Source organism: Poecilia mexicana, unplaced genomic scaffold, assembly GCF_051168715.1.
Source record: "Poecilia mexicana isolate PSO_F unplaced genomic scaffold, ASM5116871v1 scaffold_8, whole genome shotgun sequence".
Classification (NCBI taxonomy): Eukaryota; Metazoa; Chordata; class Actinopteri; order Cyprinodontiformes; family Poeciliidae; genus Poecilia; species Poecilia mexicana.
This window is the reverse complement of record NW_028263377.1, coordinates 4407514-4422707: the sequence shown is the minus strand read 5'-3', so window position 1 is coordinate 4422707 and position 15194 is coordinate 4407514. Positions and strand designations below refer to the sequence as shown.

Genomic DNA, 15194 nt, shown 5'->3' with positions numbered 1-15194 from the left:
TCTGTGAAATGTTCAAAGCTTTATGATCTGATCCTGCTCTGAACTCTCTCCCGGACCTGCCTGCTGTTTGTTACCCAGTTATCACACAGACGGAACTTCTGGAGGTCTAATTTAGGGCTGCAATTTAAGAAAACAGAAACCGCTCAAGTTTTTTATGCATCAAGGATGCCGGGTGTCAAATGTAGAAAGGTTCGAGTCCCGGTGATTTTGCATGACACCGTGTGTTTTAAACCGGTCAAATGTCTCTGCAAGTCTTGCCAACGCTTCATGCGTGCGCGGCTCCCGGCTCATGAAGAGGCTTATGTGCGTTTCTGCGGGGAGGAGAAGGGAGCCAGACAGGCGACAGTGAACACGGTCTTGGCTTTAGGGCACAGGCTCGGGAGCCAATGAGAAGCAGACATCCACTCCTCTCTGTCCTGCCTGGCTTGGCTCAGCTCGGCGCGCCCTGTAATTAGGAGCTCTTGCTGGGTTGGGCGCCGCCCGCCACGGTGGACAGCCTGGCTGGCTGCTGCGTCAAGGGAGTTTGGGAACGCCAGCTCCACACTGACTGAGGGCAGCAGGAGTTTAGAGCGAACGGGGCCAACTCCAAAAGCGGCTGAGAAGATCGCTTTTAAAATGAACGGTCAATCGTCACCTGTCTTTGAGGAGAAGAAACCGTCTCTGCCCGGCGTGGCGGGGAGCTCCATCTCCACCAAGGACTCCCCCCCGACCCTGGCGGAGTCCTCCTCCGCCGACGCGGGCTTCTATGGCGGGCAGAGCGCGCTGCACGACTCGCAGGACTTTTACGCGGCGCAGCAGCCGTACGGAGCTCCGCACATGAACCCGTACACCTACCACCACCACCACCACTACAACCTGAACGGCATGGCGCCCAGCGGCGCGTACTCGGTGGGCAAGGCGGAATACCCGTACCCGCATGCGGCGTACAGAGATCACGGAGCCTTCGGCAGGGAGGTGCAGACGGCGCTGCAAGAAGGTGGTGAGACTAAACTTCTGCTTCATCCAACTAAATGCGCTTCAGCGAGTTTTACATAACGCTTCCCCATCAGCTCTAGACGCGACTAAATCAAATCCATTCTTCCAAGTTGTTTCAAACTGAATATTTTTGATTAACATCTTTAAAGATTGTTGAGCAAAGTGACCATCATTTAACTTGTTAAATTCTTCAGTAAAGAAAAAAAAAATTACATGTTAAATTAACAATGCAACAATCAAATTAATTTAAAAAAATGTAAATAAGTTGGTGTATAATTTTGAAGAAAAAAAAAAGTTAAATTTAACTTTTCAGTAAGTCACGTCTTTTCTCCTGAGTGTCTTTATTACAGTTTACACTTAGTTTTTTTTAATTTTTTTATAGAAACTTCAAAGTGCGTAGAATCAGGAGTTATTTTGTTGTAGATATTTATTACTGAAGCAAAGTTAATTCTTTTTGTCTCTAAACGGAAGTGGTTTGTGATCTGCTGCTCTGTTGGCCTTGAGGTCTTCAGGAAACATTACACCCTCTCTAAAAAAATCAATCTTAATTTTTTAAGGTAAACAGCAGTTATATCTGTCAGTATAGGTTAAATTTAGCTGCAGTTTAAATCAGTGAGATTTTATGAGATTGCAAGTTGTGAGGTAGCAGTGCAGTTTTCACAAGGCAGGATTATTGGGTTGATCAGAACGACGTGAAACAAGATTTTAGCAAAATTCAAAGGAAAACTAAGAATCCCAAGAGTTTTTTGTTTTAACATATAGGTCATAAAATGTGTTTTAAATGCTCTGTAGTCAGTGTAAACGTTTCAGTCCAGGTGTAATGAATCTGTGTTGTTGTTTTCATGCTTGTCTTATTCTAAAAGTGGCTCATACAAAAAAACAAAACTCAAATTGCTCTTTTTTTCTGTTTTTCCAAATAAACTAATAGTTAAAAATCATCAATCTCAGTCACATGAAGAAATAGACCTATCCACATAGATTGGGCCACTGCAAGTTTTTTAAATGTTGAACTTAAAACAATTGGGAAACCAGAGAGATTTGCTGTTTCCAGTGATCATGCTAGCTGCTAATACCAATAAAACAGCTCATTTAGTACATTGTGGATTTAAAGTTTGCAACAACATATTTGCGAAGAGAAGTTGATGTGGATAACTATCAGAAATATAAATAAGTGTTTTATATGTGCAGCAGCCATTTTGGATTTTGAACTTCGGGATGTGAGGGACGTCGAACTCTTCAGCATGAAATCTGACTTTTAGGGAGCATTCCTAAAACTCAAAAAATGTTGAATTCTGAAAATGAATGCATTCCATTCATATGCAGAAGTTTCCATTCCTTTGTGCTGCGAATTAGACAAAGGAAACGTTCTGCTCTGACTGGGTCTAAACGTATAATACAGGGATCTCCTGTGCTTAAATGTAAAGTATTCACAATAAAATGCATAATAATAGTCAATATGTTGTTGGAGATTCTGCCTAATTAAAATGTCACGGCAGTAGTTATCAAAGGAAATTATTTCCCATGAAAATCTGTTAAGTTTCTGCGTTTTTGTGTGCTGACGTACGTTTATAATATCACCAGTGACGCATATCAACTGACACCCTGTAGCTTAGTTTGAGGCTCTTACTTTGAAACAAGAAAGGAAGTAGTTGTTGGATTGCTATGCATTGTTTAGAGTCTGTTCACAAACTGCTCATCAGATTATCTAAAAGTACAATAAAAAAAAAATAGCAGAGAACGCCCTCGCCTCTTTCAAACTGATCATTTGGCAGCGCTTTGGAGGAATGAAGAGAGACTGAAAAGATACAAGGGATTTCTAAGTGTTGTAATAAAACAACTTCTGGCTAACTGTTAGCATCAAAGTTATTGTCTGCGTACTACGCCATCCTGAAGGGCTATTTCCCAATTTGTGATGGAGTTTGGTCTTCTACACTGAACAGAGATCTTTTAAAACAAAGTCTGAGAGTTATTCTGTTTCATAAAAGTCATTCTGTTTCCTAAGTGTTTTCACTTCCGTCGTGGGATTGAGGTCATCTTAAGGCTGCATTCACACAGCAGGAAAATGCTACCCGAAAACGAGCCAGTCTGATCAGCCCAATTCCGATCTTTTCACCCTCCCAGAAAAATCTGATTTGTACCACTTCCACATGTGGCACTACGTCGGGTTCATATCCGATAGTTTTTTAGGCATCTGAACAACAAGGCGTCACATTTTGTCCGACATTTATATCAGTCTACAACTGTATTCCACTGACCATACAGTCGCACAATTTGACATTTTGAAAATAAATTTGCTTAATGGAAATGCCAATTTTGTAAATTTTTTGTATTTATTTTTTTGATAAAAAGTTTTGACGCTGGGATGAAGAGGTTTTTGGCCATATCGAAATTGGTTTATATCGCAAAACTGTAATGGGAACACATTTTCCACCTCACACGAGCGGCATGATCAACAGCCAGATGTTGCCACTGGCAGGAACTACAAAGTAGACGACAGGAAGTAGTTGGAGGATGATAGCGTAGCATGTTTTGTTGTTATTTATCTAGTGAACAAACTTATTCATGTGTGATTTTAATCGTGTTTCTTATTAAATGGAATTGCCACATTTGCAAAATTGTGTTTTTGGACATTAGCACAATACAAAGTGTTTTACAGATTTGTAAAGGAAACGCAGCTACTGACGAGACACATGCATCACAATTCTGCACCAGTAGCCAGACGACGTACATCCACATGTAAACAACGGTTAAAAACTATAATTATAAAATTATGAAGTGCGTCACGTCCCAGTCCCACCACTCATGGCTCTGACTTTGCATCCAAACAGACTTCTCTTCAGAAGTTGCAGTCAACCCTTCTCAAAAGGCAATCGCTACTAGTCCTGTTACCTTTTTTCTTCTGGTTAGAATCTTGTTACAATGTTGTTGGCTCCTGTTGCTGAAAAACCTTAAAATCGATGCATTAACAATCTGTAAACAGTGTTATTTGTTTTTTATTCAGCGCATGTGTTGCTTTGGGATCGTAAATCGTTCTAACGTGAGTCACATTGTGGTTGTGTCGTTCAGTAGGACACAATTTTTAACTTTTGTTTTTGTTTTTGCATTTCTGCGAAAAAAAAAACTGAATTAAGCATCAAAATCTGCTTTTTGAATGCAGCTTTAGAATAAAACAAGCATCAATCTGTAACAGCTGGTTGAGTCAGACGCAGACTGTATGGTTGCTGTGATTTTTGAAACCTCTACTTCTTAAAAACAGGGGGTTCTTAGTTTTCTCAAAGGTGCGGTTAAACTCTCACCTCACATACCAAGGTGAGCTGTCTTGTCTGTTGAGGTGAACGTTATCCAACATGGAAAAGTTTGATTGACAGCCCACCGTCCCACCCATTGTCTGCTCCATCCAAATGTACAACATCTAAATATGCCAAATTAGAGCTGCATCGTCTGCTTGTTAGCTAATTGACGGTTAGTAGTTGCTTGTAGTTGATTGTTGATGCTGAGAGATCCAATAATTGGAGAGAGGATGACAGGCCAAGCCTGAGACTGCTAGGTGATGTATTAATTAAACCATTTTATATCATTTAGTTCTTAGCCAGAGGCTTGAGGCAGAAGACGCCACAAAACTAGTTCATGTCAACCAGAGACAGACTCAATGACTTAAGCTGTAACGTTGTACAAGAATCCATGTGTCTAGAGTCTAGATGTGCAGCTCTAACATCTAGACTCTGTAACATCAGAACAGTTAAAGACAGACTTACAGTAAACCAGCACCCACCAGTTTTACCACCTCTTCAACAAATCTGTTCCCAACAGACATCTAAGCTGCACAGCAGAGCATGAACTCAGCTTTCCCTCCAAAAGCTGTTTTTATTCATCTCTTCCTCAAGGTTTGCTGGGCACCTCGGCTCACAGGAGAAAGGAAAACAAACTAGATGAACTGGTGTTGTGTTTTTGGCATTCCAGTTGGGAGTTGACTCCTGGAACTGGCCCCGGGGGACTTTGGCCCACAGCCACGGCACGTCAGGTGTCACGGCATGTCAGCCAGCCTTGGCCTTTGAATCATCTACCGACGAAAAGTTCCTTATCACGCGAGGCTCGGGCGTCACGCCCAAACAAATAAATAAACAAACAACGATGCCAACGAGGAAGCCGTCCCCGTGTCTCATGCCGTGTATGTTCATGTGGACAGGAATCCAACATTGGCTCGAGGTCCAACATTTTAAAATGAATTTTGACTTTACAACATGTCATAAAAAAAGAAAAATAATGTTGCAGAATACTGCTGAGGATTCTGAGGTATTGTGTCATACAAAACGTTGGAATCATAAAAGCCAAACCTCTGTCAGGATCTTTTGCTTCAAAGCGTTCAGACTGGTTTGACGTTCAGGTTTTTCTGAAGGTCTCGTCTTTCACACCGTTTGTTTTTCGGTAGTTTTTTTTGTTTTGTTTTTTTAAGTGACTTTTATAGGTTACAGTTGAGTTTAATTAGACTATAAACTCAACTGGACCTACAAATATTCCAAAGCTTCTAATACGTGAAATACAATTTAGCTTTTCAGAGAAAAGCTAAAGCATGCCTCTCAAAAAATGTTCCTGAAATGAATCTAAAGCTGAGATTTGCTCTGATTTTAGCTCACAGGATTACTCCCAGTAATCCCGGCGATTTATTACTCTAATGCCACTTTAAGGATTTCTGGGAAGTCTGCTTCAGGGGTGGGCGATATGGATTTTGAATTTTATCACAATATTTTTGTTGTAACAATAAAAATTATGATTAAAAACTATGTATTACTTCATGTTTTAGGTAACATTATGACTGTGAATGCGTGGCACAGCGCCACAAATATAAATACTGTTCCTGAAAAATATTCCCATTTGAAACACGCTTCAGAACGCCTGTTACTGAACGCAGCATGATTTATAGCTGCACACAGTATCCAGATTTAATAATATGTTAGAATTAAGATAATTATTGATGCTCTTGTGAAATGAACAGTGGAGAATATTGTAAAAATAACATTGTTGCTAACATTTTTATTTAACATTAATGATTGTGATTTACTAAGTCAATGATAAATCAAAATCCTTATCATGATTAGAAACTTTTCCCGATAAATGATACCGATACAATAACTACCCACCGTTACTCTGCTGTGTAATATTCCTTTTTCATGCGAGGCACTTTCCTCAATAATTACTATTTTAATATTTATTTAAATATTCACGTTACCCTCCTATTGTTCATTTATGTGGGAATGTTTCTTTTCCTCTGAGCCTTCAGAACATTTTTCACAAGAAAACAAAAACACATAATCTCACCTAGCTGCTTTTATTTAAAATGGGAAAAAGCAAGCATTATTAAAATATTGCAATGTGAATAATAATACAGCTGTAAACTTGTAATGTATATTTATTTATTTACTATTATTTTATTTCTGATGGGCAGACTTAGAAATAATTTTTAAGATTCAATGGCACCGGATGTTATCATGTCTGGTTGTTCTGATAGTCCAGAGGAAACAGCTTTATTAGTCAGGCTGTCTGCTCAGGTAGCTTGTCAGCAGTGTTTACCTCAGGAAGAGTGATGACTGTTGCTGCTGCAGTTACCGCACCATGAACGTCTACATGTCAGGACCAAAAATACTTAGAAATGACCCAAATTGTCCCTCAGCTAACTGTCGGTGAACAGCAACATGTGGTAGCATGTGTGTCAGTGCTGAGTGAATTTAAAGAGTCAGAGAAAGCACTGGTTGTTCTGACACTAAAATCATTTTAATATGACTTTATACATCAGGTCAGAACAGTTCAGCTGCTTTGCTAACATGCTGCTCGTAGCTTTGCTAACCATAGCTTTAAACAGCCTTACCTTAATAAGACTGATGTTTTTTTTGTTGACTCATTAGTCTTTCTTGATGAAAGTGAAAACAAGTCAAATCTGAGCAGCGTATGTCAACAGGTGGGGGAGGGGTTATGTTTCAGACAATCGGAGAAAACACCAATGACTCCAGCACATTCTTTGACATAAAAAAAATAATAATCATGGAACGTCGTTGTCGTAATCTGAGCATCCAGAACTTTGCCGTCCCCAGGTCAGCTGAGAGACCATTGAATGGTACAACAACAAAAACGTTAGCCACTTTGCAGACGTGCCACTCCTAGCTTGCTAATTGTATGGGCTGTCTTCGCATCATTAAAAAGCCTTAAATTCATGTACGAAATATTAAGGCCTTAAGATTCTTTAAAAATGTAGGTTGGCCTTAAGTTTGTACGTTAATCCAAAGTCTTGTGTCGCAGCAGGACTGTTTAAAGTCGTTATATTCTCAGATACTCAGGATTTTTCTGTCAAGGAAAATACTGAGTCGTGTCCCAACATCTTCACTTCGTTCTGTGACACGAGGCGGTTGAGCCTACTAGTAACTAGCTGCGAATATACTCATGCTAGCTAACTAGCTAGCCTTTTGCGTTCATTATGGGTAAAGTGCAGATTTACTGCGTCTCAGCTGGGTGATGTTCATTTTTGCCACTGGCTCACTTCTATTTCTAGGTGAATTCTCTGCAAAAAAAAAAAAAAAAAAAAAACTTAAGTTAGGCTCTTTGGGAGCTGATACTGGAGAGCATCATGTGCAGAATGAGAAGCACAAAACTGTTAAGAGCTACAAACAAACCCCAGAAATCTCAACTTATGCTGTTCTTGAATGGAATACAGCAGAATCCCCCAATCATCACCTATATTTATAGTTTTTATGGTCTTACATTTTATTTAAGGTGCTATGAAAACATTCTAAAAACACCCTGTTGTAGCCACAGCGTGAACATGACAGGAGGGACAGGTGGCGCTCTCTTATTTTGTTTATTTTATTGTTTTTATTATCTTAGTCTGTTTTTTTTAATCCTTTGAAATGTTAAAAATAAAACACTAGCTGTGCAGCAACTGGTGGGGGAGGGGCAGCAATGTTACTTGGTGCTTAGTTACTTAGTCTAAACTGTAGCAGCGATGTGTTGGAAAGTTTCAACTTTCAGTTTGAAATCAGAATCACATGTGAAGCAACAGGAAGTGACAACATATAAAAAAGCAGCTGTTCTAAGAGTGCTGCACAGGCTTGACTTGTCTTTTACTGTCTCTTGTGTAAACTTCAATTTATAAGAATATAATTATTATCTTATAAATGTCATTAACCTGACATATTAGGGATTAAGATCGGCTTCCATCAGCATATTGAAATGCTGACTTTGAGCTGGGACTTGATGTTGTCGTCTCCCAGTGAAGAGTTTCTTCCCAATCAAGCAGATAGATTGTTTTAATTCTGCAGGAATTTACTGAAGAATTTGTTTTTCATGGAACATTTGCTGCTGGAATACCAGAACAAATTGGGAGTGTTCTACACAGGCAGGCCTTCAGGCTACTGCAAAAGTACCTATAAATCTCTTTCTCCTTCCCCCAGTTGTGGGAAACTCTGAGACCAAATTATAAGTTCACAGTGCGGGAGGAATTTCTTTGAAAGTTCTGTGTTACAGAAGCCGCGGCTATTTTTGTGCCACAACTTCTCAACTTGGAGTCTTTGCTCCAGAGCGCTCTTATGAAAACGTTATGTGACAAAGCAGGAGACGTAGGCCTACGGTTTATTTTTTTTGTCTTGTCTTCCTTCCCCCTTACCGGTGCAGTGAAAGAGGAACCAGACCTGGAAGTCCGGATGGTCAATGGGAAACCCAAGAAGGTCCGTAAACCACGGACCATCTACTCCAGCTACCAGCTGGCCGTGCTGCAGAGGAGATTCCAGTCGGCTCAGTACCTGGCCCTGCCGGAGCGGGCTGAGCTGGCTGCGCAACTGGGCCTCACCCAAACGCAGGTAAATGCTGCGAGTCAGCCGCCGTGTTCTGTTCAGTTCTGTGTGGAAACAAAAGACGCTTCCGAGGAAAACGATGCAACGGCCAAACTGAAACTGTCTGTGAAACACCTGGTGACGTTTTTAACCTGGCAAGACATTCAGGAAGGGATGGGAGTCATCTGTTAGCTGGAACTGTTCATTTAGACGAAGCAGTCACCATCTGATTCACTGAACAGCGCTCACAACGAACAAATTCAAAATTAATGTGTAGATGTAAAAATGATATTTGTTGAATGGTTTGAAGGGAAAATAATTTTAACTTACAGCTGCAGTATGTAACTTTTTAAAAAAATATATGTATGTCATAACAATATTTTATGAGGTAGATAAAATGTGAAAAAAAAAATCAGTGCTAACTATCAACAACCAGTCAGAGCCAGGAGGCGGGTCTTAGCGCTGTCAATCATCTTTCTTTATGGCGCTGCTCATCTCCCTCCTGCCTTCCTCTTTTGTTCTCTACTACACTGCAGCTAGCAGAGCCCGTCCTGAATGCTAAGGCTAGTTAGCATGGCCACTGATGATGGCAGTTAAACAGTTTTCCTGTAGTGGTTAGTTGTTTCTCCACCATTAACACATTGAGATTGATTGACAGTGCTAAGCCCCTCCCCCTCACTCTGATTGGCTGTTCTTCACCGGTAGTGGGGCATTGCTTCAGACAGCAATAGCAGCACAGGGAGGAAGTGAAGGAGATTGATCTTTTCACGGATTATCTGTCTCATGTTGTCCTGTCACAACATGGTGACAGATTAAACAAATAATAATAAAAAATACATATATTTTTTAATAAAAATTACACACTGCTGCTTTCAGGTGTAGCTTGAGCTATTTTTATGCACAAATTTTGCTTTGAGTTCAAAGTAAAGTTGAGGTCTTTCAGCTGTTTTGTTGCAGCTAAACAGATGAAACCTGCACTGTAAAAATTAAAGCTACAGTAGTTGAAATAATATTAAAATAATGACAAAAATATTATTATATGTCTTGTTTATATTTTTTATGTAAATAAGACATATCGAATCTACAATATAATATGTAAGATACAAAATGCAAGGAAGGTTTCACAGCAGTTGATGGGTTATGTTCATTTGTTTATTGTTATCTGAAGTCGTAATCTACACCAATGATTTACTACCAGCCACCACTGCAGGAGTGATAACATGTGGTTTGTTTTATTGTGGCCGTTGTAGATCATTGTTCAGTGTTATCCTTGAGTGACTCTCACAAGCATATGAAATACCGTGATCAACTTTATTTATGTAGAATGCAACCAGTAGACACAGTAACTTACCTCTTTGGGTCATGACGCAGTCTCCGCAGAAACACATGGTGGTGGTAGCATCATGCTGAGGGGATGCTGTCCTCTCAAGGAAAGAGAAGCTAAACGGACTAGAGCGGAAGATGTAGGTTGTTTGAAACTGTGAGATACCTGAGAGTGGAGAGGAGGTTCAGGTCACAAGCAAACTTTATGAATGGAGCTAAAAATAATCAGGAAGGTTCAGAGGTTATGATTGAATTTGAAGGGCGCACAATACATCGGTGTTAACATCGGTATCGGCCGATGTTAGCCATTTAAAAAAATATTTCGGTTCCAGTCTGATAAATAAAACTGGGCCGATATTAACAAGCGATGTTTATTTCCATCTTGTTGCTGTTTGTGTTTATGGAAGGGCGTGGGGTTGGCCATGTGGTCATGTGATGCAGTGCAGGATTGCAATAGTAATGGTCTGGTCATTTTTCACAGTGTCAGAGGATAGGAAAATATATTTAATTCATGTCGTGTGCATAATGCTGATACATATTGGTTATTGGCTATAATAGAAGTAGTAATATCGGTTATTGGTATCGGCCCAAATTTTAATATCAGTGAATTTGAATAAAAAAGGCACTTAACACAACTTACTTTGCTTTTTCCTACAGATTAGAGTGAAGTGTATCTGAAAAATCCTTATGATTTGTTTTGAAATATTCTCTTTTTCAGGTCAAGATCTGGTTCCAGAATCGACGCTCCAAATTCAAGAAGCTCTACAAGAATGGCGAGTTTCCGCTCGGAGACATGCCCTGTGAACATAGCCCAGATGCCAGCGACTCCATGGCCTGCAACTCTCCCCCGTCCCCAGCCGTGTGGGACAACGCCTCCGGCAACAGCAGCAACAACAACAACAGCAACACAAACGGCAGCAGCAACTGCATAAGCAGCATCAACGACACAAACGGTGGCGGCCTCAAGAACACCGCAATGCTGGATCCCGCCAGCAGGGGTCAGGGTCCGTATCAGCCCCCGATCAGCTCCTCTCCTGCTTACATGGAGGACTTTACACAGCACAACTGGTACCAGCAGCAAGGGGCGCATTTAGGCTTGGCGCAGTCAGGCCAGATACACCACACGCCGCCAACAGCGCCGTCAGACGCACAGAGTATGCGAGCCATCTACTGAGCCACCAATCTGGACGCTCAACAGCTGAAAAACCAGACCTTTTGTTTGTTTTGTTTTCTCCTCTTGAGAGGAATTTCAGCGATGCTGTAACCCCAAATAACCTGACAAGAGAACAGACTCAAGCAATGACTGGTAGAAACTACAAATATATCAAAATTTCCTCCCAAGTCGGACTGATATTCTTGTGGGAGATCACATGGATTGAAGTGTTTTTGCACTGCTTGGTCTGATAATATTTTGTGAATTCTTTTTTTTTATATATATATATATGTTTGAAATTTCTCCGTATTTAACGTAAAAAAACTTTTAATTATTTGGTCATTCCAATAAATTATGTTCTGGATTCGTCCTCTGTCTGTTCCCTACTGAAACAACGTGCTACTGAAACTCACTGCTGGACTTTACCAAACATAAAGACTATCAAGGTAAACCTTTTTTTTAATCAGTTAAAAAAAAGAACAGTTTGATGGACTCGTCTTTGTGTTAAACTGAGCTAAGACTCAAACTAAGATTTCCTTATTTATTTCTCATATATATTATCCTGTATAGAAACACTGCAATCAAATGTAAGTCATGTCACAATATTAAAGCCTTGTGTATTTAGGGAAAAGAGTCTCAGCTTCCAACTGAGACAGTAGCTCTGTTTCTAAATGTCAAGCAAATTTCAAGCAAACTTTTAAAACAAAGAAGAAGAAGGAAAATAAAAAAGTGTGTTTCCATTTACTGGTTCGGTGCAAATCAAAGTGTGATTTCGTCAGGTGTTGACTCTACGCATGGCTGCAGACCAGCATGGACTGGACATCTCAGAAAAACAGGAGAGTCCTCCCATCTGCGCTGAAGGTTTGGACAGGGAGAGTTTGTTACGCTGGAACTTATTCTGCAAACATGTTTCCAAAATCGTTAATGGAAAACCGACTAATTACTCAATTACTTGTATTTGCTACAAAGTTGAATAAAAGGTGGAAAGAGAAACTACAACAAAAATCCCCATCAGCAACAGGTTGGGGAAGGGTTCCTGTACTCATGGTCCCTTTGTTGTTTTGACCTTGAACATTGACCAGGACTGATTGACCCAGTCTCCTCGTATCGGTGAACATCCACAACAACAGCTTACATTAGCATTGAAGCTAATTTTTAGCATCATAACACTGGGCTCCAATTGATGGGCAGACTGTGGCAGGCCTCGTTTAAATTTCTTCAGAAATGTTCTAATTTCTTCTACAATCCTGAGCCTTATTTTACACTATTAACACTGCAGGGAGAAAAAGATTTTTTCTAACAATGTTTTTGGGTATAAAGTTAATTATGTCCTCCATCTCAGCTGAGGACACGTCCTGCTGGTGGTGACGGCCAAAGGGCAGGCGCAGAGGGAACAGGACTAAGTGATAACACCAAAACTGTATTTGTAAGGGACGGCTTGTTAACTCAAAGGCTCATTATAACAGAATATGAGTCATTCATTCAGCGTGTCAGAAATGTCCTTTTGTGAGTCAACTTTAATTTCTTTTCAAAGCTGTCATGACATTTGGAATTTGTCCTTATCTGCTGCGGCAGTGCAGCCCTTCAGGGGAACTTTAAAATCCCTCACCTGACACCTCGCCTGGTGCTCCTCATGTCACCATCTCTCATTCTCTGCCTCTCCGTTCACTCTGTGCTCTTCGATTCTCTCACCGAGAGCAAATCTTAACATAAGCGGTTTGATGTTCAAACAAAAGGGGCTGGAAAGTTTTCCATCAACCACCCAGACTTCCCCCTTCAGAGAAAAACATGAATTGGCTCAAGAAAATGATTCACAACAGACACAAACAGAAGAGTTCTCCTGAAGGATGAAGCAAACTGCATATAATATGGACCCACCTGGAACTGTGGAGACGCTCCTGTTAGCATGAGGAGAATAGATATGTTTGAATCTTTATTATTTAAACAGACTTAAAAAACAACTTGTCTTTATTTAAGTCATCTTGACTGAATTTCTAAATAAAGAAAGGGAACATGAAGACAACTGCTTTTATTTCTGTGGTTACATTTAACAGTAATTTGTCCCAAAGATGCTACGCTAGCCAGTCTTTTAGCCTGTACCAAACATACTGTAAAGCATTTCATGTAAATATGATGTTAATAAATTAAAATAAGGAACACATTTGCACATTGATTCATTTCCTCTAAGCCCTGAATTAAAGTTTATAGTTATTTACTGTTTGTTTGCTTTTTGACAACATTTCACAGTAATTCCAACTAAGGAAAAACTCATGAATATACAAGTCATGTAATGGAGATAGTGGAAATGTAACCCATTAGGTTTTGTGCTTATTCCACTTTTGACAATTCTAATTTTCTGTCTGATGCAACTTGTTTCAACTTTGTTTAATCTCACCAATTAACAACACATTTCAAATGTCAAAGTGAAACTTCTGGAGGGTCCTGGCTGGAGGCATTGGTTTTTATTTCATTTTTTTTATTTTTATTTGAAACTTTAGCGTAAGAACCATAAATTGCTGGATTTAGGGATTGAAATAAGGGGGACTTTTCAGATCAAAGCAACTGACAAAAAAAGTCCTAATTGACCATCACCAGTGACAGCTGGTTAAATGGAAAACAAACAATGCAATGACAACTGAATGGTGAAAAATAAATAAATAGAGAAGCTTAAAGCTTTAGAAAGAGTAGAAAACATATCTAATGTTGATCAACTTTATAATGAAAAAAACAAAAACAAACAATGAAATTCACTTTATTATATTTAAAGTGAGAAAAAACTAAAGTACTCATCCCAAAGCAAATGGATCATGGATTCATGGTGCTGCGTTAGCCGTTAGCATGTCCCCTTGAGCAATGGCTGTCACCATGTCTTCTCCAGTGTTTTCTTACATGTTTGAGTCTTCCTCTGTTTGGTTTCAGAGTCTACGAACTAGTCATTGTCGTCGTCTTTCATCTCCCCCACACAGATAAAAGAAGACGATTTTTTTTATTATTCGATGTCGATGTGTCTTTTGTGTGGAGTTTAATTTGTAGTTTTCTGGCTAGAGCTCTGATTTTAGGCTCCCATCTCCCCTGCTGCTAAACTAGAAGTCAAAGTGCCATATTTCAATTTCAAAAAATCTAAATAATTTTGTAAAATAAATTTTAAAGAAATGTAAATAACCTTTGAACATGCATTAAACATATTTTTCATTTAGCCCACATTTCTGTATTAAAGGTTTTCATTATTGATCTAACAAAATTATGTTCTTTAAATGTTAAATAGGTTTTTATCAGCTGTAAGAAGATATAATTAACATAAATAAGGCTTAAAATGTTAGTCTGCATATAATTAGTATAGAGGATGAGAAAGCAGTCAATCACGAATCCAAATGATAAGTCCTGGTGTGAAAAATCAAACATAAATGATTTCATAATTTACCATCATTAAAATCCTAGTTCTTCCTTTCTTTGTGAGCTCAGTATTATGAATGACGGAAAGCCAGGTCTATCATAGCACTTTTCTTTGAACAGCAATAAAATTTTGCATTTTTACAAATGTGACATTGTTTTTTATTTTTTATTGCATTGCTTCTCTGCCCAAATATAAATCATTTTCAGCCTAAAGCAGTAATGTCTGGAAATTTACAGGAAAGCATCAACATGAGTCATGACATTTATAGACCAGTTATTTTAGGGCAGCAGCAGAGCTGGGGGGGGATACACAAAAACTGTACTCAGGTAAAAGAAAAAGTAGCCGTCCAAGAAATCACTCAGGTGAGGGTTTAAAAAAAAAGTATTTGGTAAAAGTCTACTTAAGAACTGAGTTACTGATCAAATTATCAATAATTTAATACTTAAAAATTACATAATCAGATGGACTAAAACATAAAGTTAAGTGGAAAATTTGGAATTTTAAGAACCAAACTGACAATATTTCATAGAAG

General features: G+C 39.2%; 1 protein-coding gene across 2 annotated transcripts; it reads left to right on the top strand.

The window, feature by feature from the left end:
• The first annotated feature begins 260 nt into the window (after nucleotides 1-260).
• LOC106931824 (homeobox protein Dlx3b-like) lies at nucleotides 261-13429 on the top strand. Of its 2 annotated transcripts, none has more exons than XM_015010174.2 (3): nucleotides 261-979; nucleotides 8635-8819; nucleotides 10834-13429. In XM_015010174.2, exons 1-3 carry the CDS (start codon nucleotides 616-618, stop codon nucleotides 11287-11289), a joined length of 1005 nt encoding a protein of 334 aa, XP_014865660.1. In that variant the 5' UTR covers nucleotides 261-615; the 3' UTR covers nucleotides 11290-13429. The 2 variants fall into 2 exon arrangements, with proteins under 2 accessions (XP_014865660.1, XP_014865662.1); XM_015010176.2 differs by having other exon boundaries at nucleotides 262-976.
• The last annotated feature ends 1765 nt before the right edge of the window (nucleotides 13430-15194 follow it).

What these genes read in the sequence shown, in the direction of transcription:
- LOC106931824 (XM_015010174.2), top strand. Translation starts at nt 616, where the DNA reads ATGAACGGTCAATCGTCACCTGTCTTTGAGGAGAAGAAACCGTCTCTG. An exon ending in GACGGCGCTGCAAGAAGGTG is followed by an intron (nt 980 to 8,634) that starts GTGAGACTAAAC and finishes TTACCGGTGCAG; the next exon opens with TGAAAGAGGAACCAGACCTG. An exon ending in TGGGCCTCACCCAAACGCAG is followed by an intron (nt 8,820 to 10,833) that starts GTAAATGCTGCG and finishes TCTCTTTTTCAG; the next exon opens with GTCAAGATCTGGTTCCAGAA.